This window comes from Phyllobates terribilis, unplaced genomic scaffold, assembly GCF_046119375.1.
Source record: "Phyllobates terribilis strain yellow unplaced genomic scaffold, ASM4611937v1 Scaffold_2__4_contigs__length_985480577, whole genome shotgun sequence".
NCBI classification, from domain to species: Eukaryota; Metazoa; Chordata; class Amphibia; order Anura; family Dendrobatidae; genus Phyllobates; species Phyllobates terribilis.
Window position 1 is genome coordinate 110,091,410 of NW_027362762.1, and position 23,157 is coordinate 110,114,566.

The following is a 23,157-nucleotide window of genomic DNA, read 5'->3' on the forward strand; positions in this document are numbered from 1 at the left end:
CACAAAACTATTTTTTTGCATAAAATATGGTTTGTTGTTCAAAGATTAATAGGCAGATTACTGTAGCTAATAAAATTGAAGGCGGTCACAAGAAGAACGGTCACCTCAACAAGGTTGAAATTCAAAGCTGATCTCAACCTGCTTTACCACCTTCATGCAAAACAAGTACATCACAGTACAACCATAACAAAATAAATCCTAGTCACTAATGTAAATACTTGTAATGTAATATAAGTTAGCGTAAATGCTGCTTTTCCACAGACAAAATTAGCAATAACAACCTTCTCTGATTATTGCGTTTTTACTGTTTTTTCCCTTTTATTTGATGTGTTTTCGGTGAACTTTTGAAATAGCGTTTTTTAATGCGTATTTTTTTTTTAATCCAGAAATCCTTTGATTCTGCATACAGATCGTACACTATAATTTCTCAGCATATTCTGCAATTTGTTAGCATGTTCTTCTTTTTTTTTTATATATATATATATATATATATATATATATATATATATATATAAAGCAGACCACAGTACCGCATCTGCTTAGCACCACAGTAAGGGATAACTTTTCCGGAAAAAGAAAAAAAGTTTTAAAAAAGATGCCATGGCTTGTGTGCTGCACATGAATTAGACATCTGACAATGACAGGGTTAATCGTGCTTAACTTTCCTGATGTTCAACAATTTTAAAACCTGTTTTTCTGAACCCGATCTCTCCCTGACAGTTTTTCTTACAGTTCTTCCTCCACCTGTTGTAAGGAGGGGGGTGAGAACATTGTATAAGGCAGGAGTGGTGTGAGCAGTGCATGTGCCTCCCCCATAAGGAAGGGCTTACTGTCCCACCCTGACACTGAGCTCTTAGGAAACAGTCATAGCTAGATTTAGCAGTCAGTCGTGCAGTAGCTAGACCAGAGAAGTTCTAAGGGTTTGTTGTGGAGCTTCAGAGCTTGACCACCCAGACATTACAATGGCAACAGGGGATCCGGTGAACAAGTCCCAGTTGGGACGGATCACCAGCGTCCGCTCCGCAATGAGTTTTTCTTCGGTTGGCTCAGACATCCTGGCCACACTTACCACTGCCAACTGTGAGATAGCCCTGCTACCCCTAAAACTGCTCGTAGAGCTGCAGGACAAGTACCTGACCCTGGAGGATGACGTGTTGACTTCCAATAACTTATCCGGAGGCTTCAACGTGTATAGTGACGGCACTGCTCTGATTGATGGTCGTCAGTGCAGGATCGTCAATTATATCCAGAGGTGAGTGTGCCGCCATCGAAACTCTCGCCTATTCAGGTATCATATTGCATTAGATTGTTCCCTTGAAAATAACATATATGTAAAATCCATGTAGGAGCTGCAGAAGCAATCCTATTTAGATGCATGGAATGGATTTTCAGCTGTAGAAATTGCACAGTTTTCAGTACAAACTCATTAATACCTAGTTGTGCCTTGGTTGAAAAAAGCTGCTTATGTGCAAATCTAGCCTAAGTCTTTCCTTTACACTTTTCTGGCTTTTGGGTCAGTTTTAGAGGGTGTAGTGGTAGCACTATATTGTAAGTCGCACTCCAAATTTTGGGGATGAAAGTAGGAAAAAATGTTTTAATAAAATAGTGGTGCGTCTTATAGTTCGCTTGTATGGTAGCTTTCCTTGCGGGCGGCGGTGGAGTTGGGTCACAGGAGGCAGGGTCGCTGCTGCAGGAAGCTGTCGGAGGCAGGAGTGGGGCGATTGGAAAGACATTTGAAGACACTGTTAAAAACATCAGTGTTATAGAGCTAGTTTTTTTTCTTATACTAATGCCCATATATACCCATCAATTGCTCTAATGTAAAATAACAATGACAGCTAGTAATCACCCTCACCCACTCCAGCGCCAGCTCACTACCGCTGTTCTGGTATCTGTGTTTTGGCTGCAGCGGTGATGTCACGTCAACAACACACATCACCCTGCTGCCAATCACTGAACTCCGAAGCTCATGCCATCAGCATCGTCAGAACTGCTGAGCTTAGTGATTGGCTGCAGCGGGACATGTGTAGATGGTAAACAGCGACTGATGGCAAGGATGTATTGGCAGAGCTAACTGGAGGCTGATATAACTGAGCATATGTTCTTTATTTTAACACATTTAGACAAATTTGTACGGAATTTATATAAGGTCAAAATATTGTATAAGGTCAGAATATTACAGCTATAGGTCACTACTCCTAGTAGCCAAAAAGGCACCAAAATGTTGGGCGGATCTTTTTCATCCAACCAAATCATAAATGGACTTCGCTGTTCCTTTTAGCGATGTGATACAGTGGGAAACTGGATGTATCTGAAATCATTGGCGCGACCCAGGCTGACGTCATTCCTTCTCCTGCAGTGCGGGCACAGCCCATATAACAGCGTGCCATTTGTGAGCCATCCAAGAGAAATATTTAATGACCACATTAGATCTTCAGGTTATTGTGGTAGTTTATGCTAAAAAAAAATGTAAACATCTTATATATTGAATTCACATTTTAAGATTTCCAAATTTCAGTGTTTGCGATAATAAAAAAAAAAAAAAGATTTTGGAATTTGGAAAGTTAGCTTCTAATGTCTCGTTCATTAAGTATTGGCAGTCAGACGCTGGAGACATCATATTTGGCTTGAGTTCGACAAATGAAATCACTTTAACACAGAAGTGAACAAAATACTCCAAAGCGAGTCACATCTAGGAACCAGAAGGGGCACAAAGTGGCAGAAAGGATGTGATCTCAGTAGAAATGACTAATGATAAATATAAAAAGGTTCCAGCAAGGAATTTGGGAACTTATCCAAATCTGTACCTCCTTGAGAATTTACTTTTAAGCCATACAAACTATATTACAAATATTCAATGTATTTTTTATGATATTTACTGTATACTTTATGATGTGATCCTTTATTAATAGGTGACACATCGTCCTCGTGCAATCTGTATAGCTCTTCACAAATGCCAGGGCTCCATACAAGTTAGTAGTGGTTACAAATTAGAAGTTATTGCACTTGTTTAAAGGGAATCGGTCAGTAGGATCAACCCTCCTATGCCGTCTATATGGGCATGTAGATCATAGGAAGCTGAATTAAATGATACCTTGATATCTGCAATCCAATGAATGGTTCTCGAGAAATCCAAGTTTTCTTATAGGTAAATTAACTGAGAAGACCTCTGTCCCGGTAGGAATGGTCCTACTGAGAGAAGACCTTTAATTGTTTATAAAACAAAGCCTGCAGGACAGTCAGATGATCATTGCAGGTTTGGCTTCTCTAAACCTCAGCAACAGCAATTATTGCTAGGGAAAACCACTTCTGGTCCAATGTCATCCACTTCAGGGGAAATATACCATCACATGCTGGCCAATTAGAGAAATTCATGTCCTTTTAATGCATTGATGTGTCAATTCTGTTAGAGGTGGATCTTCTACTAAACAGTGATTCTCCATTGTGGCTGATACAAGGTGCCTCGAACAGTTGTTATTTAGAACAGGAAAGGAAATGGGCCAATGGTGTGCCCAATAACACCATAACAGAACTATAAGGAAAGTTGGCATGTAGTCCAGTAGCCAAGAAGAACTTCTCTTCATTGCAAATAGTAGAGTGGGGCCCTTACTAATTTTTGACTATGGAGCCCCATATTTACTAGACGTCTACTTCACTAATGTTAATCTATAATAAAGTACTTCTTTACCACTTTTATAATCAGTAGAGATGAGCGAAACCAAACTGTAAAGTTTCAGGTTCGTACCAGACACCTAGTGTCTGGTGCTGAACTCTGAACACGGACTTCTCCCAGAAGTCTGTTTTAGTGTTCGGAGTTTGGATGCGGAGAGAGAGAGAGCTTTTACAGCACCAAAGTCTGGGTCCCCATTGACTTTTATGGGGTTCAGGTTCAAGGTTGGGTAGAGTTCTGGTACCTGAACCAAGCTTTGGACTAAAGTTTGGTCAAACCCGACGAACCCAAACATCCACGGGTCCGCTCATCCCTAATCATTAGTTCTTCCCTGTCCTTAAAAGCCTTAAGCACAGCAAAATGGGTAACAGGAAGATAGCTGTATATGTACATGGAATTAACCCCCCCCCCACCACACACTCCCCCATAGAATTCAGAATGGCCCTGCATGATGTTGCCAGTGTTTAATAAAAAGATCGCTAACCTTCTTTTGGATATCTGAACTCTTTTAGATGGATGTAAACGTAAAAAAAAAATTCTGGAAAAAAAAAAACATGCAGCAAATACTGTAAAACAAACTGAAAAAAAGAATCTGCACTCCACTCTTCTGTCCCCTGGTGATTCAGAGCAGACACTCCAGTGGTCCTCCTTGTCTTTTCTTAACAAGTGTCCATGTCCTGTGCGGCTACGACCGGTACTGCAATTATGGCTTTGCGGGGATGTCAGGAAAATACAGAACTAGAGAGGAGCGGATCAATTCATGGGACTCTGGTCAAGTGTCCAGATCAGTGGTACCTAGCGGCTAGCCAGGAGGCCCTCGAATCTCTTACCTTCCGGTGTCCCCTGCTTGGCATTTGATTGTCCAGAGCTGGTGCGACATCATCTGTAAATCTGTACGTCATGTCGCATATATGACATTGCTCCAGCCCTGACAAATCAAATGCCATGCCGGGCACACTGGAAGGCAAGAGACTTTAGGGCCTCCCGTCTAGCCACCACCACTGACCTGGATGCTTGACCGGAGTCCTGCAAATCTATCCGCTCATTTAAAAACAGTTGGGCTCTTTTACATAAAAAACTAGAAGGACCACCGCACCGGAGTGTCTTCATTGTATAAAAAGGTAAGTTTTTTGTTAGTTTTTTTTATATAAGTTTTGCTGCTTTTGTTAATTTTTTGTTTCAGAAGACAGAGAACCACTTTAACATTACGTTATGCTTTGTCTTTTTTTTTTCCAGGAAAGTCACCCTTCGAAGTCACGTGGATTATAAGGATTATAGAGAAACATTGCTGGCAAAGCCCATGTTATTTATCACAAACGCAAAAAAAGTCAACAGCGACTCACCTTCAGGTACGATGATAAGTTTCTGAGATCTTCATGCTGCAATGATTATCTAACGTTAGCGTTTTGGGTAACGTTCACCTTTAACAAAATCTCAGGTGAGTCAGGGATTTAAAACAATACTAGAACCCGACCTTTGGAAAATGACTTATGACTCTTTCAGGTAATGTCAGCTTGTTATTCTAGCATCGGTGCTGTACAACCAGACCCAAGGATCTGCTGTTATACAAGATGTACCTGTCTTTAGTAACTTCATGGAGTACAAATAAACAGGTCATGCTTAATCTCCAGCTGTCAGGGTGTGGAGCATTTCTGAAGAGAACATATTAGGCTATGTGCCCACGATGCAGAATTGAAGCAGAAAATTGCCGAAGCGTTTCTGCATGTTCTTGGCAGTAAAAACGCTTGCGGATTTTATACGCGTTTTTGCAGCGTTTTTACATGCGGATTTGACTTGCGTTTTTCAAATGCATTGGGACCTCAAATCCGCATGCGGAAACGCACAAATAATGGACATGCTGCGGATTTTTCCCCAAGGAAAATCCGCTGTGGAAAATTCCGCAGCATAGGCACAGAGCATGCAGATTTTCATTGGGGATCATGGGGCACGGATTACCAAGCGATTTGCAAGCGTTTACGCTGTGGAAAATCCGCATTAAAAACGCTTGAAAAATGCATAGTGGGCACGCAGCCTCAGAGAACATATCACCCACATTTTTTTTTACAAATTAAAACCAGTTAGTAATCATGTTATTTTGTCCTAAATCTGATTTTTTTTCCTGACTTTTTTTATTTGACTTTCTTTTTAGATGATTATGGTTGTGGCCATCTTGCTTGATCTCCTTAACAGCCTTCAGAGATATGCTTTTTAGAAGCCACATGGACCATAAAATGAATAGAATGGATGGTCATTGGCTTCCATGGGAGGGTTTTCTGGGCATGCTCTGTGGAGAAGGCATTTTGCAGGGAGGGGGAAGAGGTGTGCTGTGACATCACCTTTTGTCAAGGGTGGATGATGCGTTTATATGGGTCTTCTCTTTTATTGTAATCCTGGCTGAGACGATAATGAGATGATTACTAAAAAGTGATCTCTACAGAACAAGAACTGTCAGTGTAGTAGGAGGTATTTTTCTTAGTATTTTTCTTTAGTATAGATTGTGACACAATAAATAAATAAAAAACACAAAAAAATGAAAGGAAATTCTGTATGTTTAACATAAAAACTTGATTTAAACAGTAGGTGATTTTCTAATGACACATACCGTTAATTAAAAAAAACACTTAATCTAATTTCCCACAATGATTTGATGAGTTTTTAACCCCTTTACCCCCGAGGGTGATTTGCACGTTAATGACCGAGCCAATTTTTACAATTCTGACCATGTCACTTTATGAGGTAATTACTATGAAACGCTTCAACGGATCCCACTGATTCTGAGATTGTTTTTTCGTGACATATTGTACTTCATGATAGTGGTAAAATTTCTTCGATATCACTTGCGTTTATTTGTTAGAAAATTGGAAATTTGTCGAAAATTTAGAAAATTTCACAATTTTCAAAATTTTAATTTTTATTCCGTTAAATCAGAGAGATATGTTACACAAAATAGTTAGTAAATAACATTTCCCACATGTCTACTTTACATCAGCACAATTTTGGAACCAAAATTTTTTTCTATTAGCGCGCTATAAGGGTTAAAAGTTGATCAGCAATTTCTCATTTTTCCAACAAAATTTACAAAACCATTTTTTAGGGACCACATCACATTTGAAGTGACTTTGAGGGGCCTTTATGACAGAAAATACCCAAAAGTGACACCATTCTAAAAACTGCACCCCTCAAGGTGCTCAAAACCACATTCACGAAGTTTATTAACCCTTCACGTGCTTTGCAGGAATTTTTGGAATGGGGAAGAAAAAAATGAACATTTAACTTTTTTCACAAAAATGTTACTTTAGACCCCAATTTTTTTATTTTTGCAGGGGTAACAGGAAAAAATGGACCCCAAAATTTGTTGTTCAATTTCCCCTGAGTACGCAGATACCACATACGTGGGGAAAAAACACTGTTTGGGCGCACAGCAGGGCTCAGAAGGGAAGGAGCGCCATTTGACTTTTTGAATGTAAAATTTGCTTGAATAATTAGCGGACGCCATGTTGCGTTTGGAAAGCCCCTGATGTGACAAAACAGTAGAAACCCCCCACAAGTGACACCATTTTGGAAACTAGACCCCTCAGGTAACTTATCTAGATGTGTGGTGAGCATCTTGAACCCCCAGGTGCTTCACAGAAGTTTATAACATGTAGCCGTAAAAATAAAATTTTCACATTTTTCCCACAAAAATGTTTTTCAGCCCCCAGTTTTGCATTTTTATAAGGGTAACAGGAGAAATTGCACCATGCAACTTGTTGTGCAATCTCTCCTGAGTAAGCCGATACCCCATATGTGAGGGAAAACAACTGTTTGGGCGCACGGCAGGTTCGGAAGGGAAGGAGCGCCATTTGACTTTTTGAATGTAAAATTTGCTTGAATAATTAGCGGACGCCATGTTGCGTTTGGAGAGCCCCTGATGTGACAAAACAGTAGAAACCCCCCACAAGTGACACCATTTTGGAAACTAGACCCCTCAGGGAACTTATCTAGATGTGTGGTGAGCATCTTGAACCCCCAGGTGCTTCACAGAAGTTTATAACATGTAGCCGTAAAAATAAAATTTTCAAATTTTTCCCACAAAAATGTTTTTCAGCCCCCAGTTTTGCATTTTTATAAGGGTAACAGGAGAAATTGCACCATGCAACTTGTTGTGCAATCTCTCCTGAGTATGCCGATACCCCATATGTGGGGGAAAAACACTGTTTGGGAGCACGGCAGGTTCAGAAGGGAAGGAGCGCCATTTGACGTTTTGAATGTAAAATTTGCTTGAATAATTAGTGGATGTGCCCATGATGTGCCTAAACAGTGGAAAACCCCCACAAATGACACCATTTTGGAAACTAGACCCCTGAGGGAACTTATCTAGATGTGTGGTGAGCATCCTTAACCCCCAGGTGCTTCACAGAAGTTTAGAACATGAAGCCGTGAAAATAAAAAAATCTAACTTTTCCACAAAAATGATCTTTTTGCCCCAATTTTTTTAGTTTCACAAGGATAAGAGGAGAAAATGGAACCTAAAAACTGTTGTACAATTTCTCCTGAGTACGCCAATACCCCATATGTGGGGAAAATACACTGTTTGGGCGCACGTCAGGGTTCAGAAGGGAAGGGGCACTGTGTGACTTTTTGAACGCAAAATTGCCTGGAATCAAGAGCGGACACCATGTCGCATTTCGGGAGCCCCTGATGTGCCGAAATAGTGGAAACCCCCCACAAGTGACCCCATTTTGGAAACTAGACCCCTCAAGAATTTTATCAAGGGGTATAGTGTACATTTTGAACCCAAAAGTACGACAGAATTTGATAACATTAGGTCATCATATTGAATAAGTTGTCATTAGTCTTGAGCGCAAGTGCTCGCTACTTGAGTTTGCATCGGGTACTCGGGTATGCACCAAGTATCGCGGGTGCTCGAATGACATGCTCGAGTCCCCGCCCCGCATGTTTCACGGTTGTTAGAGACCCAAAAACAACATGCGGGGATCGCTCGTGCATGGCAGGCGATCCCAGCTACGTTTTTTTTGGCCGCGAAGCATATGGGGCAGAGACTCGAGCATGACACTTGAGCACCCGCGATACTCAGTGCATACCTAAGTACTCGATGCAAACTCAAGTAGCGAGCACTTGCACTCACCACTGGTCGCCATATTGTCATCATTATTTTTTTCTTTACTTTTGAAAAAAACCCAACCCTAGCCCCAACCCTAATACAACCCCAACCCTAACCCTAGCCCAACCGTAACCCTAGAGTTTATTTTTTCACACCATTCCTTGTGTGGTATAAGTGATTAGACTACTTTATTCTTCAGGTAGGTGTGATTACAGCAATACCAGATTCATATCGGGTTTTTATGATTGACAGCTGTCACACACTAAAAGATGTTTTTTTTGCAAAGACTAGTGTTTGCATCACCATATTTTGGGAGCTATAATTTTTCCATATTTTGGCCGACAGAGTCATGTGATGGCTTGTTTTTTGCGGGACAAGTTGACGTTTTTATTGGTACCATTTTCGGGCACATGACATTTTTTGATCACTTTCTATTCTGATTTTTGGGAGGCAGAATAAACAAAAAAGAACAATTCAGGAATTGTTTTTTTTGCGTTTTTTTTATGCCGTTCCGCGTGTGGTAAAATTGATAATGCAGGGTTATTCTTCGGGTCAGTGCATTTACAGCGGTACCGCATTTACATAGTTTTTTTATGCTTTGCCGCTTTTACACAATAAAAATGATTTTCTAGAAAAAATAATTTTTTTGTATAGCTTTATTCTGAGAGCTATAACTTTTTTTTTTTTCGGACAATGGAGCTGTGTTGGGGCTTGTTTTTTGCGGGACAAGATGACGTTTTTAGTGGTACCATTTTTATTTAGATTCGTCTTTTTGATCGCTTGTTATTCCATTTTTTGATTGGCGGTATGATGATAAAGCATTGTTTTTTGCTTCGTTTTTTATTTTTTACCGTGTTCCCTAAAGGGGTTAACTAGTGGGACAGTTTTATAGGTCAGGTCGTTACGGACGCAGCGATACCAAATATGTGTAGTTTTATTGGTTTATTTTTTTTTTTCATAATAAATAAATATTATGGGTGATTTATATTAATTTTTTGGGTGATCTATTTTAATATTACAGACTAATGGATTAGACCCAACATTGTAATGCTGTGGTCCTGTATATTTTTTTGTCAAAGCTATTTATGCTTTTTAATTGTTTTTAAATTATTATTTTTTGGCTTGTTTGTTAATAAATTATTTACATTTATTTTTTGGTGATCCTCGTCTTTACATACCGCACTTCTTTTTCTTGTACACATAGTGACTAGTGATGAGTACAAGTGCCCATTACTCGAGTTTGCCTAGGGTGCTCGGGTATGCACCAAGCATCGTGGGGGCTGGATTGACATGTTCGTGTCCCCAAGGTCGCATGTTTCATGGCTGTTAGACACCCACAAAACATGAGGGGATTGCCCGTGTATGACAGGCATACCTGAGCACCCTAGGCAAATTACAGTAATGAGCACTTGCGCTCATCACTAATAGTGACCACTAAAGGGGAACCTTATATATTTTAGTCCATTGTCTTCAGGCCCAGCAAGTGGTTGATATCAAAGATTATAACCTACCAATATGTCCAACATGGCTATTCTTCACTCTTCTAATGAAGATTTAAAGGTTGTATCTCATGAGAAGATCCTCTTTAAAAACAGGTCTAACTTCACCCCAGGTGAGACTTCACCAAAGGTCTGACTTATGTAAACCACAGTAATCACCTCTAGCCAGACTAGAAAATGTAATTTTTATAAAATGGTGGCCATTCAAATAATTAGCCGACCACTTAACCTATGAACCAGCTCATTCCACCAGAGCCAAACGGCAGACACCCTCTTCGACATCAATGAGTCCAGGAAAGGGTAATGTTTTCATGACACAAATCCTTCAAGTGGTTCCGCGCATAAATTTTATTTTTAGATTACAGAAATTATTAGATATGTCTAATATATATATATATATATATATATATATATATATATATTTTTTTTTTTTTTCCAGCAAAAACATTTGCCATCATTGTAAATACACGACATCCACAAATCAGAGCCAAAGTGGAAGGTGGTATGAACAATGCTATATCCTCCGTCATGGGAGAAAACTATCAATTACAGGTAAGAAACTTCATGTAGCTTATTATATATATATATATATATATATATATATATATATATATATATATACTACATTGAGCCCGAGTAATAATTTGCATTTTTTTCATTTGTTTGTTTTACATCACTTTCCTTTTTTTGTCTTGTGGAATTCGTTGATGTTTTTCGTGCCAAATTCTTCAAAATGGCCCATGCGGTTCATGAATTTTGCTAAAATCAAAAATACTCTTTTGTCTTTAACCTGTCTTATGTCTTTTTATCTCAAGATTCCAGTGTTCAAGTAAAATGTCCCAAAATTTGTGCCCAAATAACTAGTGTACATACAATTAATCCAGCGGGAAACAGGAGTAAATTTGCACAAAAATGTTGTCAATTTTTACAAAGTTGCAACTGATGAAAACCCAAACCCCGCCAACAATCTCAAAGAAAATCAGGCGAGCACATATAAAATGAACTTTAAAAAGGGTGCAAATTAAAACAAGAATAAGGCAGCAAATGAAAAACAGGCGAAAAACATCAAAAACTAGACAAAAACTGCACAGATCTAATAATGAATCGAGCCTATGAGGTTATGCTGACTTTTTGTGGCTTTTTTTCATTAGAGTGTATCCAGACACATGTGACATAGTAAAATATATAGAAAACACCACATATAAGGCATTTTGATTTGTGGTGCTTTTTGTCCAAAATGCAGCATTTCCTGGGTATGGTGTTTTTTTTCTAGTTTTTTTTTATAGCATAGATTATTCTTTGGGACTTAAAAACAAAACAGCTAAAAAAGGTAAGTACCGAATGTTAAAAAGAAAAAAAAACAGCATCAAAAATACCATGGAATTTTTTTACACCTACAACAAACCTTTGTAAGGAGCTTTCTCCTGAGGGACACAATCTTAAGAAAATATTGCATGTTGGGTCCCTTAGCCTTTAGTTAAAAATTCTGGAGTTAAAGCGGCGCTTAGCAAATTATGTATGTGACTGGCTCCGTGTGCTCGTCTGCGCATGCTCGGCCATGTGCACGTACACATTGGGTATAAAGGGTGCGCATGCTCACATGGACAGCAGACGTCCATATAATATGCTTTTCTGAATGCGCCCCAACAGACAGGGAAGAGCAATAGGTTATAACCCCTAAATAAAGGAAGTGGCTTTGTTCTTGACTACATATAGAATTTTGTCTGCCATTATTAATGTTAGAACCTTGCTCTTAGGTTTTTTCCTTTGCTGGTCACATGACCTCGTTGGCCTATTTAATCCTGCTCCGCCCTTCTGGCTTTGCTGGACTTCATTGTATAACTACTTTCTAGCTAGCCTGTGCTCTGTATCTAACTCTGTTAGTTTGCTTGGTCTACGGACCTCTTTGTTCTTTATATTTTGTTTGTTTGTTTGTCTGCTACTGTTTCTGTTAGGAGGTGTCCCGTTTTCCTCCCAGTCCTTAGTACTTGTAGGGATTCCTTCCCCACATCTATAGGTCTCCGTACAGACTAGCTTAGGACTTTAGCAGGTTTGATCGCAGGATCAGGTTCCCTGTTACATCGTAGGGATTCAGCTGAGTTCTATCGTAGGGACAGATCTCCTCTCTTTCCTTAGCTCTGGTAGCAGAACATAACAGTAAGTCCAGCCTGCAAATTCTCTAAGGAAAGATTTTTCTGTTCCATCATGGTGTCGGTTCAGGATTTGGCTCATCGCCTGCAGGGACTCTCTCTGGAGGTGGCCGAGCTCCGTCAGCACATGAGTAACTATCCTGGAGCACATTTCTTGGAGCCTAAGGTATGTTTGCCGGATTTATTTTTTGGTGAACACCGAGAATTTTTTTCATTTAAAAATGCTTGCTTATTGTATTTTTGTTTGAGACCCAAGTCCTCTGGGGATGAATCCCAGCGCATAGGGTTCATAATGTCACTTTTGCGCAAAGAGCCTCAGGAGTGGGCCTTTTCTTTGCAACCTAGTGATACATGCTTCAGATCAGTGGATAGTTTTTTTTCTGCTTTGGGACTATTATATGATGATCCTGACCGTGTCGCATCAGCTGAGACTGAGTTAAGACGTTTGAGACAGGGATCAGGTAATGTGGAAAAATATTGTACTCATTTCAGTCGTTGGTCTACTCAAACAGGGTGGAACGATTCTGCTCTGAAAAGTCTATTTCTTGCTGGGCTCAATGAAAGGGTTAAAGACCTGCTAATTGCTTATCCTACACCTGAAGATTTGCAACAGGCTATGCAATTAGCTATACGGGTGGATAGGAGACTGCGTGCAAGGGTTAATGAGAGCAAATCCTCTGCTATGTCAGTTTCTGGTTATGAGAATGTGTGTACTAACAGTGGTGAATCGATGGAGATTGGATCGGTGGCACCTCGCTCTCAAGAAAAAGACCGTCGATTTTCTGAAGGCTTGTGTTTCTATTGCGGAAAATCTGGTCATTTGATTAAAGGCTGTGAGCTTCGTATGAAGAAAGAAAAAAAAATGGTCAGTCATGCCCGTATTGCCTGTTTAAATTCCAAGGGTGTATTTTTAGCTGCTTCCACGATTGCTCAGGAAAAATTAATGGAATTTCGGGTGTTTGTTGATTGTGGATCTACTCTGAATGTAATTGATGGGGGATTCTTGGAAAGACTCAATTTAAAACCCGAACCTTTATCATCCCCCATTGCTGTGGTTTCTGTGGATGGTTCCCCTTTGAAGAATATTACTCTCAAGGTCTGTGAATTTCCTCTCACTATTAATGGTGTTCACCATGAGAAATTGGATTTGGTAGTTTTGAATAACTTGCCTTCTCCAGTAATATTGGGATTGCCCTGGTTAAAATTTCACAATCCTGTACTGGATTGGTCTACCAATGAAATTAAATCCTGGAGCCATAAATGTTATGACAAGTGTTGTAACGGGCGTATTGCAGCTTTGGATAGGGGAGAATTGCCTGTTCCTATTCAGGATTTTTGGAGAGTTTTTTCTGAGAAGGAATCGCAGGTTTTGCCTCCCCATAGAGACTATGATTGTTCTATTGAATTTGTCCCTGGAGCGACTCTTCCTAAAAGTCGTTTATTTAACCTTACTATTCCTGAGAGGAAGGCTTTGGATGAATACATACAGACAAGTTTGGCCGCCGGTCACATTAGGCCCTCTAAGTCTCCTGTGGCGGTTGGATTTTTTTTTGTAAAAAAAAAAGACGGCGGTTTACGTCCTTGTCTGGATTTTTGTGAGATTAACAAAATTACTGTACGCAATCCTTACCCACTGCCATTGATTCCTGATCTGTTTAACCAGTTAATGGGGGCCAAGTGGTTCTCTAAAATTGACCTTAAGGGGGCATACAATCTGTTGCGCATGAAGGAGGGTGACGAATGGAAGACTGCTTTTAACACTCCTGTGGGTCATTTTGAGAATCTGGTTATGCCTTTTGGTCTTACTAATGCTCCTGCATTTTTTCAGAATCTTATTAATGACATCCTTAGACCTTTGATCGGCAAAAATGTGGTTGTGTATTTGGATGACATTTTGATTTATTCGCCGGATCTGGAGTCTCATTGGCGGAGCGTACGTGAGGTATTACAATTGTTAATGGACAATTCGCTTTTTGCTAAGCTGGAGAAATGTGAGTTCGCTGTACAGAGAATTAGTTTTTTGGGTTACATTATCTCCAGCGAAGGTTTTGAGATGGACCCGGTTAAAGTTCAAGCTGTACAGGAATGGCCTAGGCCTATTGGTTTGAAATCGATACAGAGGTTTTTAGGTTTCGCCAATTATTACAGAAAATTCATAAAAAAATTTTCTAGTATTGTCAAACCTCTGACCGATCTCACCAGGAAAGGTGCTGATGCGGTTCAGTGGTCTTCTGAGGCCATTGAAGCTTTTGTGTATCTCAAGGAGAGGTTCACCTCTGCTCCCATCCTTATGCAGCCTGATGTGACTAAGCCGTTTTTGGTTGAGGTTGATGCTTCTTCGGTGGGGGTTGGCGCAGTATTGTCTCAGGATAACGGGGATGGATTACATCCCTGTGCCTTTTTTTCAAAAAAATTTTCGGAGACTGAACTGAATTACGATATTGGTAATCGGGAATTATTGGCTATTAAACTCGCATTTGAACACTGGCGCCACTTCTTGGAAGGTGCGGAATTTCCCGTTCAGGTTCTTACGGATCATAAAAATCTGATATATCTTGATGCTGCCAAGCGCCTGAATGCCCGTCAGGCTAGGTGGGCACTGTTTTTCTCGCGGTTTAATTTCTCCGTTACTTACATCCCTGGTACTAAGAATGTTAAGGCGGATGCCTTGTCTCGCAGTTTTTCTCCCATAGTCGGTGCTGAGAAAGAGGAGAACATTTTACAAGAAGGTGTTGTGATAGCTGCTTTGGACTCCGTTTTGGAAGATGAGATTCTTAAAGCACAGGAGAATGCCCCATCTAACACTCCTCATGGGAGGTTGTTTGTGCCTGGGACCTTTAGGAGAGATTTGTTTATTGAGTGTCACGAATCTCGGTTGGCAGGTCATCCCGGAATCTCTGAGACCAAGAGACTGGTGGGTCGCAGTTTTTGGTGGCCTGGATGGCAGAAGGAAGTCATTAAGTGGGTGCGTCAATGTACTATATGTGCTAGATCTAAGTCCTCACATACTCCTGCTGCGGGGTTGCTTTGTCCTTTGGAGGTTCCTAGTGCTCCTTGGACACATTTGGCTATGGACTTTATAACTGACCTTCCCCCCCTCTGAGGGTTTTACTGTCATCTGGGTGGTCGTGGACCGTTTTAGCAAGATGTGTCACTTGGTTCCCTTCGTCAAACTGCCCTGCGCTAAAACTCTCGCTAAGGCCTTTGTCAAGGAAATTGTCAGACTTCATGGCGTTCCTACTGACATTGTTTCTGATAGGGGTCCTCAGTTCGTGGCTCGTTTTTGGCGTGCCTTTTGTGACAGGTTGGGAGTTCATCTGTCGTTCTCGTCCGGATATCATCCTGAATCTAATGGCCAGACAGAAAGGAAAAACCAGGATGTTGAGCAGTTCTTGCGTTGTTTTGTGGCAGACAATCAAGAGGGGTGGTCTGAGTTTCTGCCACTTGCTGAATTTGCTCTGAACAATCATACATCTTCTTCTGCTGGTTGTTCGCCTTTTTTTTGTTGTTCTGGGAGACATCCGTCGTTTGGGTCGTTCTCCAAGTTGGGATCTGCCGTGCCTGAGGAGGAGAATTTTTCCGGTGATTTGGAGAGAGTTTGGACGGATGTGCGTGGTAATCTTCAGGAGGCCAACAGAAAATCTAAAGACTACTTTGATAGGAAACGACAGGAGGTTTTGTTCACTGTTGGTGACATGGTTTGGTTGTCCTCTAGGAATCTGCGGTTGAGGATTCCTTCTAAGAAATTGGGTCCCAAGTTTGTAGGGCCCTTTAAGGTGCTTCAGGTTGTCAACCAATCTGCTGTTAGGTTGGAGGTTCCTACCTCCTGGAGAATTAATCCGGTATTTCATGTCTCTCTGTTAAAAAAAGCTGTTGTGTCGGATGGTGACGCCTCTGCCTCTGTTCCTCCGGTGGTGGAGGACGGGGAATATGAAATTTCTCGCATCCTTAACTCTAGACGGTATAGAGGTAGTTTGCAGTATCTGGTGGCCTGGAAAGGTTTCGGACCCGAGGATAACTCTTGGGTGAGGTCAGATGATGTTTCCGCGTCCAGACTTATCAGAGCGTTTCACAGGAGATTTCCTGATAAGCCTGGTCCTAGGGGATCCGGAGGATCCTCTTAGAAGGGGGGGTACTGTTAGAACCTTGCTCTTAGGTTTTTTCCTTTGCTGGTCACATGACCTCGTTGGCCTATTTAATCCTGCTCCGCCCTTCTGGCTTTGCTGGACTTCATTGTATAACTACTTTCTAGCTAGCCTGTGCTCTGTATCTAACTCTGTTAGTTTGCTTGGTCTACGGACCTCTTTGTTCTTTATATTTTGTTTGTTTGTCTGTCTGCTACTGTTTCTGTTAGGAGGTGTCCCGTTTTCCTCCCAGTCCTTAGTACTTGTAGGGATTCCTTCCCCACATCTATAGGTCTCCGTACAGACTAGCTTAGGACTTTAGCAGGTCTGATCGCAGGATCAGGTTCCCTGTTACATCGTAGGGATTCAGCTGAGTTCTATCGTAGGGACAGATCTCCTCTCTTTCCTTAGCTCTGGTAGCAGAACATAACAATTAATGCTTCTTCTTCTCACTAGTTTACCTTTCACGATGATGTAAAAGAATACCTCCATAGACAAAACTTCGAACTGACAGAGGACAACCTGAATTTTTCATTCATTTTCAAGCTCGATGTGTTCGTGGATTTCTTCTACTTGCTTGGTTTCAGCAAGAAAAATTGTGACTTGCATGGGAAGATTCTGAACTTGCACTGTACGAACAATAGCAGGAAAGAAAGAGTTAAAATGTTCCTGTCCAAAATGACCAACCCATTAATCCGACTGGGCAGCAGTTTGGACCACGATCGAAGACCCAGTATATACTCCATGGGTAAGAATGAATATTCATTACGGACTGTCAAATTCAAACCTCAAACTACAGGTGATCGTAATATTCAGGTTCAGGAAGTTGAGAATTGGGAGTTGTTTGTTGAGGCCTTCATAACGGAGAGCATCTTTAGCCGTCATTATGCCAGCCTTTGATATGAGGGGAATACTAGTCCACATACACATTAGCTGAAAGCCATCACAACCTATTGACCATCTGATATGTATGGGGACCTAACGACTCTCCCCTGACAGATGATTTTGATGTAGAAAAGGATCAGAATTTTGAATTTTAATGGCCGACACGTTTATTCTCAGGGGAAACAAGCCGCTATAACAGCTTCGGATTCAGGTATTTGGATAGTCGGGAGACAGAGCTGTCGGTTGAACGTATGTTCGTCTGACAGTTATCTCATGTGAATGGCCAGCATAAGACCTCATTCAGACGTCCATGAAACACGGTCCAGAAGCATGGACTGGCCATGGGTCTCTTGACTCAAACTAGATAGCCTCAAAGGCATATATAAGGCTGTGGCATTCGGGTCAGGAGACCCACAGCCAGTCTGAACATCATGATTGGTACACTGTCCATGTTTCATGGGCGTCTGAATTCGGCATTAGTATGGGAAAAAAAACAGTTCTTACACAATGTCATGACAGCTACAGCAACTCTACCGCGTGATGAGCCCACCATGCAACTTCCCCATATCTCACCTTCTTGGGCACTTGTGAGTAGAAACTGATAATGGGGTTAAACTGATCTTTTAATTAACACAACCACTTTAGGTGCAGTTAAAGGGGATGTCCAGGTGAAATAAAGAATGGAAGAAATATTACTCACGCTCAAAAATTTCCCGCAAGTCCTGTTCCTAATCTAACCTGGTCCCTGGAAATTCCTGCATTGTAGTCACATGTCAACTCAATGGAGATGCCCAACCGTATCCACTCAGCTGAGGCGGGTGACTGCTGCACCCAGTGATAGGCTGAACAGGCATTTCCAGCCAATTCCAGTGTGTCAAAAAAGGACCAGAAATTAGGTACCACAACCCAGACATAAGAATAGGAGCTTCGGGGGATCAGTAAGGTTGAATATTATTTTTTTAGTTTTTTAACCAACCTGATTCCTTTTACAAATAGTTTCTATGCCCGGGACAATGTAGCTTAATGTATCATTGACCACTATATGATATACAGTGCCTACAAGTAGTATTCAACCCCCTGCAGATTTAGCTAGTTGACACATGCGGAATTAACTTGGCATTGTGACATTTGTACTGTAGATCAGCCTGGAAGTGGGAAATGCACTGCAGTAAATTATTATTTTTTTTTTTTTTAAACGTTAAAAGTTAATTCAGAGTGTCATTTATTATTCAACCCCTCAAACCACAAGAATTCTGTTTGGTCCCCCTAAAGTATTAAGAAGTAGTTCAGGCACCAAGAATAATGAGCTTCACATGTGTGGATTAAAGATCTCTTTTGCCAGCCTTTTCTGACTATTTAAGACCCTCCCCAAACTTGTGAACAGCACTCAGACATGGTCAACATGGGAAAGACAAAGGAGCATTCCAAGGCCATCAGAGACAAGATCGTGGAGGGTCACAAGGCTGGCAAGGGGTACAAAACCCTTTCCAAGGAGTTGGGCCTACCTGTCTCCACTGTTGGGAGCATCATCCGTAAGTGGAAGGCTTATGGAACTACTGTTAGCCTTCCACGGCCTGGACAGCCTTTGAAAGTGTCCTCCCGTGCCGAGGCCAGGCTTGTCCGAAGAGTCATGGCTAACCCAAGGACAACAAGGAAGGAGCTCCGGGAAGATCTCATGGCAGTGGGGACATTGGTTTCAGTCAATACCATAAGTAACATACTCCACCGCAATGGTCTCCGTTCCAGACGAGCCCGTAAGGTACCTTTACTTTCAAAGCGTCATGTCAAGGCTCGTCTACAGTTTGCTCATGATCACTTGGAGGACTCTGAGACAGACTGGTTCAAGGTTCTATGGTCTGATGAGACCAAGATCGAGATCTTTGGTGCCAACCACACACGTGACGTTTGGAGACTGGATGGCACTGCATATGACCCCAAGAATACCATCCCTACAGTCAAGCATGGTGGTGGCAGCATCATGCTGTGGGGCTGTTTCTCTGCCAAGGGGCCTGGCCATCTGGTCCGCATCCATGGGAAGATGGATAGCACGGCCTACCTGGAGAAGAACCTCCGCTCCTCCATCAAGGATCTTAAGATGGGTCGTAATTTCATCTTCCAACAAGACAACGACCCAAAGCACACAGCCAAGAAAACCAAGGCCTGGTTCAAGAGGGAAAAAGTCAAGGTGTTGGAGTGGCCTAGTCAGTCTCCTGACCTTAACCCAATTGAAAACTTGTGGAAGGAGCTCAAGAATAAAGTCCACATGAGACACCCAAAGAACCTAGATAACTTGGAGAAGATCTGCATGGAGGAGTGGGCCAAGATAACTCCACAGACCTGTGCCGGCCTGATCAGGTCTTATAAAAGACGATTATTAGCTGTAATTGCAAACAAGGGTTATTCCACAAAATATTAAACATAGGGGTTGTATAATAATTGACCCACACTTTTATGTTTAACATTTAATAAAATTCAACTGAGCAACATAACTTTTTGGTTTGTAAGATTTATGCTTCTGTTCATAAAACCTACTCTCGTTTGCAGTTTGAAGGCTCTAACTTATTTGCATCTTATCAAACCAGCTAAATCTGCAGGGGGTTGAATACTACTTGTAGGCACTGTATAAGGTTTGCCTATGTCAATCAAGCGTACCGAAAATATGCAAAGTTTACAGATCTCTTCTCTCTCATTAAACAACAATCCTTTCTAAAAGATTGCAATGATCACTTAGTATGACATGAAGATATGGCGCACAAAAACAATATGCACCATTCACACTGTGATTGTGTTTCCATAAATAAATGCCAGTGAATATTTTCGCAGTAGAAAACTTTTGACGGACACTCAGATTTTTGCTATGGATTTGCTGCAAATGTACTGCAGAATCCGTACGTGGATTTTTCTAGCATATTCTATTAATGTAGGTAGCCTACTACTTCAGTGGTGTGTATTTTTCTTTTTTTTTGTAGCAGCTCCAAAACTTTTCTCTGTAGTTTTTTCAGATTCATGCGAACAGATTTGTGAAAATCCTTGTCACATTCATTGGAAGCAGACTTTCGTCGGATTTAAGGTGGCTCTTAGTCAAATCTGGTGTTTTAAAGGGGACCTGATAGCTGATACATGTTGCTTGATCCATGGGCAGCATGTATCAGGAATAGGCTGTATGATTTCAATCATACTGTATATGTTTAACTCTGAAATGCTGCAGCTTTTCAGGAAAAAGCATACTTTTAAAGTCTTATTTAAGGCTTCTCCCCGCCCGCTGCCCTGGAGTGACAAGTCTCTCCCTACAAGTGCATGCCGCAGTGTTTCAGAGTTAGACATACATGGTTGAGATCATACAACCAGTGTCTTATATATGCTGACAGTGGATCGGGCAGCATGTAACAGCTGTCAGGTGCCTTTTAATGGAGAAAATATACATATTACCTTCATTCATATATTTAATTTTTATTTCTAATTCTGCAACTGCCGAGAGGATGGATGGGAGGATGGATGGATAGATGGATGGATGGGAGAATGGGAAGATGGATGGATGAATGGACGGGAGGATGAATGGATAGATAAAAGGCAGGTAGCACTCCAAATAAAAAAATACAAAAAAGTGAAGATACACCTCTCAAATGTGACGTTTCAGCTCCTAAAAAATACAGCGGTGAGCCTTTCTCAAGCATTATTTTTTTTCTACATAGATAGTCTAAGTGCTAAAAATACATTTGTCGCATTTTTTTTTCAGATATGATCACGGAAGATCCTTTTCCGCAAGAAGAAGAGGTCAATGATATTGCCCCGGTTCTGCCTCTGAGTTCGTGAAGATTAAACAAAGGAAAATTTCACAATGGAAAAAAATAGCAAGTTGGATAAATACGAACGTGAATGCACAGATAGAGGACAATATGGTTAATACTGAGGTTTAAGATTACCATCACTTAACGGGAGAAAAAAATTGGTCTGTGTTGTTCTGGATTTTCTTGAGTTAAGATGTGATATTATCGGCAAAGTAGAGGAAGGCAAATGTATTTAAGACTATCAAGTGTTTTACAATGCAAAACCATCACTGACCTCCGCGGACAGACGATAGGAACCATTGGAATCTTAGAACTGTGTCAGTTATTGAAGTGAACATTTACCCACCTTGATAGACATGGTTGTGCTTTTTATTTGTTTTTAATTTAAAACACTTAAAAGTTGTCTTCTTTGGATTAACTCTCTTTATTAGAAGGGTCCCTCAATGATAAGCTAATTACTGAGGGTTCCGGCTGCTGGGACCCCCAACACCAAGCTGTAATTGAAAGGTGAACCTGATAGCAAGTGTTTAATTTCCTCACAGCGCCCCCAGAGGGGAAATTAAATATCATAGAATTCGAAGGATCCTCCGGAAGAAGAGACGCTCCATGTAGGGAAGGACCCCCCTCTATTATATTTATTTGCCACAACAGGGAATATAAATTCTTATTTAGATTATCAAACAACGCAAATTTATTACTAAAAAAAATATATCTTAAAAACGTATTTTTAGTAAATATACACTTGCACATTAACTTTGTTAAGGACTTTCTATTTTTCGGCAGGTGGGTGCATTGAATACTCCCGACATTTTTATTAAGTTAGATCATTTCCTTTTTCCGTATCACCTTCTATGTATTACTAGATCTTCTCAATATTTTCTTTTATCGGGAAAATCAAGCATTGTAAATATACCTTATCACTTTGGACAAGTATTGACTATTAACGACCATTTGTGGCTGAGGGTTGATAAATTTAGTGTCCTTTGATGTCATTACCGTCTTTAAAGCTTATATTTGTTTCAAATATCTTTTTAACCCCAAACTTCATTTCAATGGGGCCGGGTAGGTGGGATGTGGGAAGGGAAAGCTGTTAACCATTTTTGCTCCAAGTGCTGGTTTTTCATCTTTCTTTACTTCAGAAAAGTCTTGGGACTCCACCTCATTCTTTGTCATTATGTATAATGCTATCAGACTAGAATAAATGCTGGAATGTGTTTTTTTTTGTATATATAAAACTTGTGACTTTGGGCCCTCATCAAGGCCCTCTATATATTTTACTATGGAGTCCTGTTCTCAAAGGACTTTAGTCTTAAAAACATTTATTGTTTATAAACGCCATTAGTGACTTTTGTACATAGGCAAAATAGCTTTACTATATTAGATTTTATAGTTTGGGATCAGTGGACCTAAAAGCAAGATGTATACAGGACTAAAGGCATTTATCTTTAGACTTAATGTAGTAAAGGTGGTATGTTATTTTTTTTTTTTTTACTTTATATGTACAGATGTATATTTTACATTAAAATTCAGTTTTATGGAAATTCCCATGTGTTCTGAAATTGTTATTTAATGTTTTTAATCACTGTTGGTACTAAAGCTCCTTAAAGGGGTATTTCCATCAGGATATATTTAGGTATGGGTGGACAGTGCTTGTAAAAACAAACTACTTTCCAATCTACTTTTCATACAAATTTAACTCTGTTCTCCAAAAATTTATTTTTTTTCTTGTTTACTGCTCATTGCCAGACAGCAACAGTGGTCGACATAGCCGTTGTATTTTTAAGCGCAGAATCAAAGCTTTTCTGTACTATAAAAAAACACATTAAAAACGCAGCCTCACATCTGCACCTGAAACGCATCAAATAAGGGGGTAAAGGCCTAAAAAAATGTAGCAATAACCAAAGAAGATTGTTATTATGCAGTTTGACGCGGACAAC

At 40.5% G+C, this 23,157-nt stretch overlaps 1 protein-coding gene across 2 annotated transcripts; it reads left to right on the plus strand.

Annotated features, from left to right (window-relative positions):
* Positions 1-806: 806 nt before the first annotated feature.
* MEDAG (mesenteric estrogen dependent adipogenesis) lies at positions 807-22,761 on the plus strand. 2 transcript variants are annotated; one of them, XM_073662493.1, is made up of 5 exons: positions 807-1,252; positions 4,907-5,019; positions 10,713-10,825; positions 17,094-17,295; positions 21,169-22,761. In XM_073662493.1, the coding sequence occupies exons 1-5, from the start codon at positions 963-965 to the stop codon at positions 21,243-21,245; spliced, it is 795 nt and encodes a 264-aa protein (XP_073518594.1). In that variant the 5' UTR covers positions 807-962; the 3' UTR covers positions 21,246-22,761. The 2 variants fall into 2 exon arrangements, with proteins under 2 accessions (XP_073518594.1, XP_073518593.1); XM_073662492.1 differs by having other exon boundaries at positions 818-1,252; positions 17,004-17,295.
* Positions 22,762-23,157: the final 396 nt, after the last annotated feature.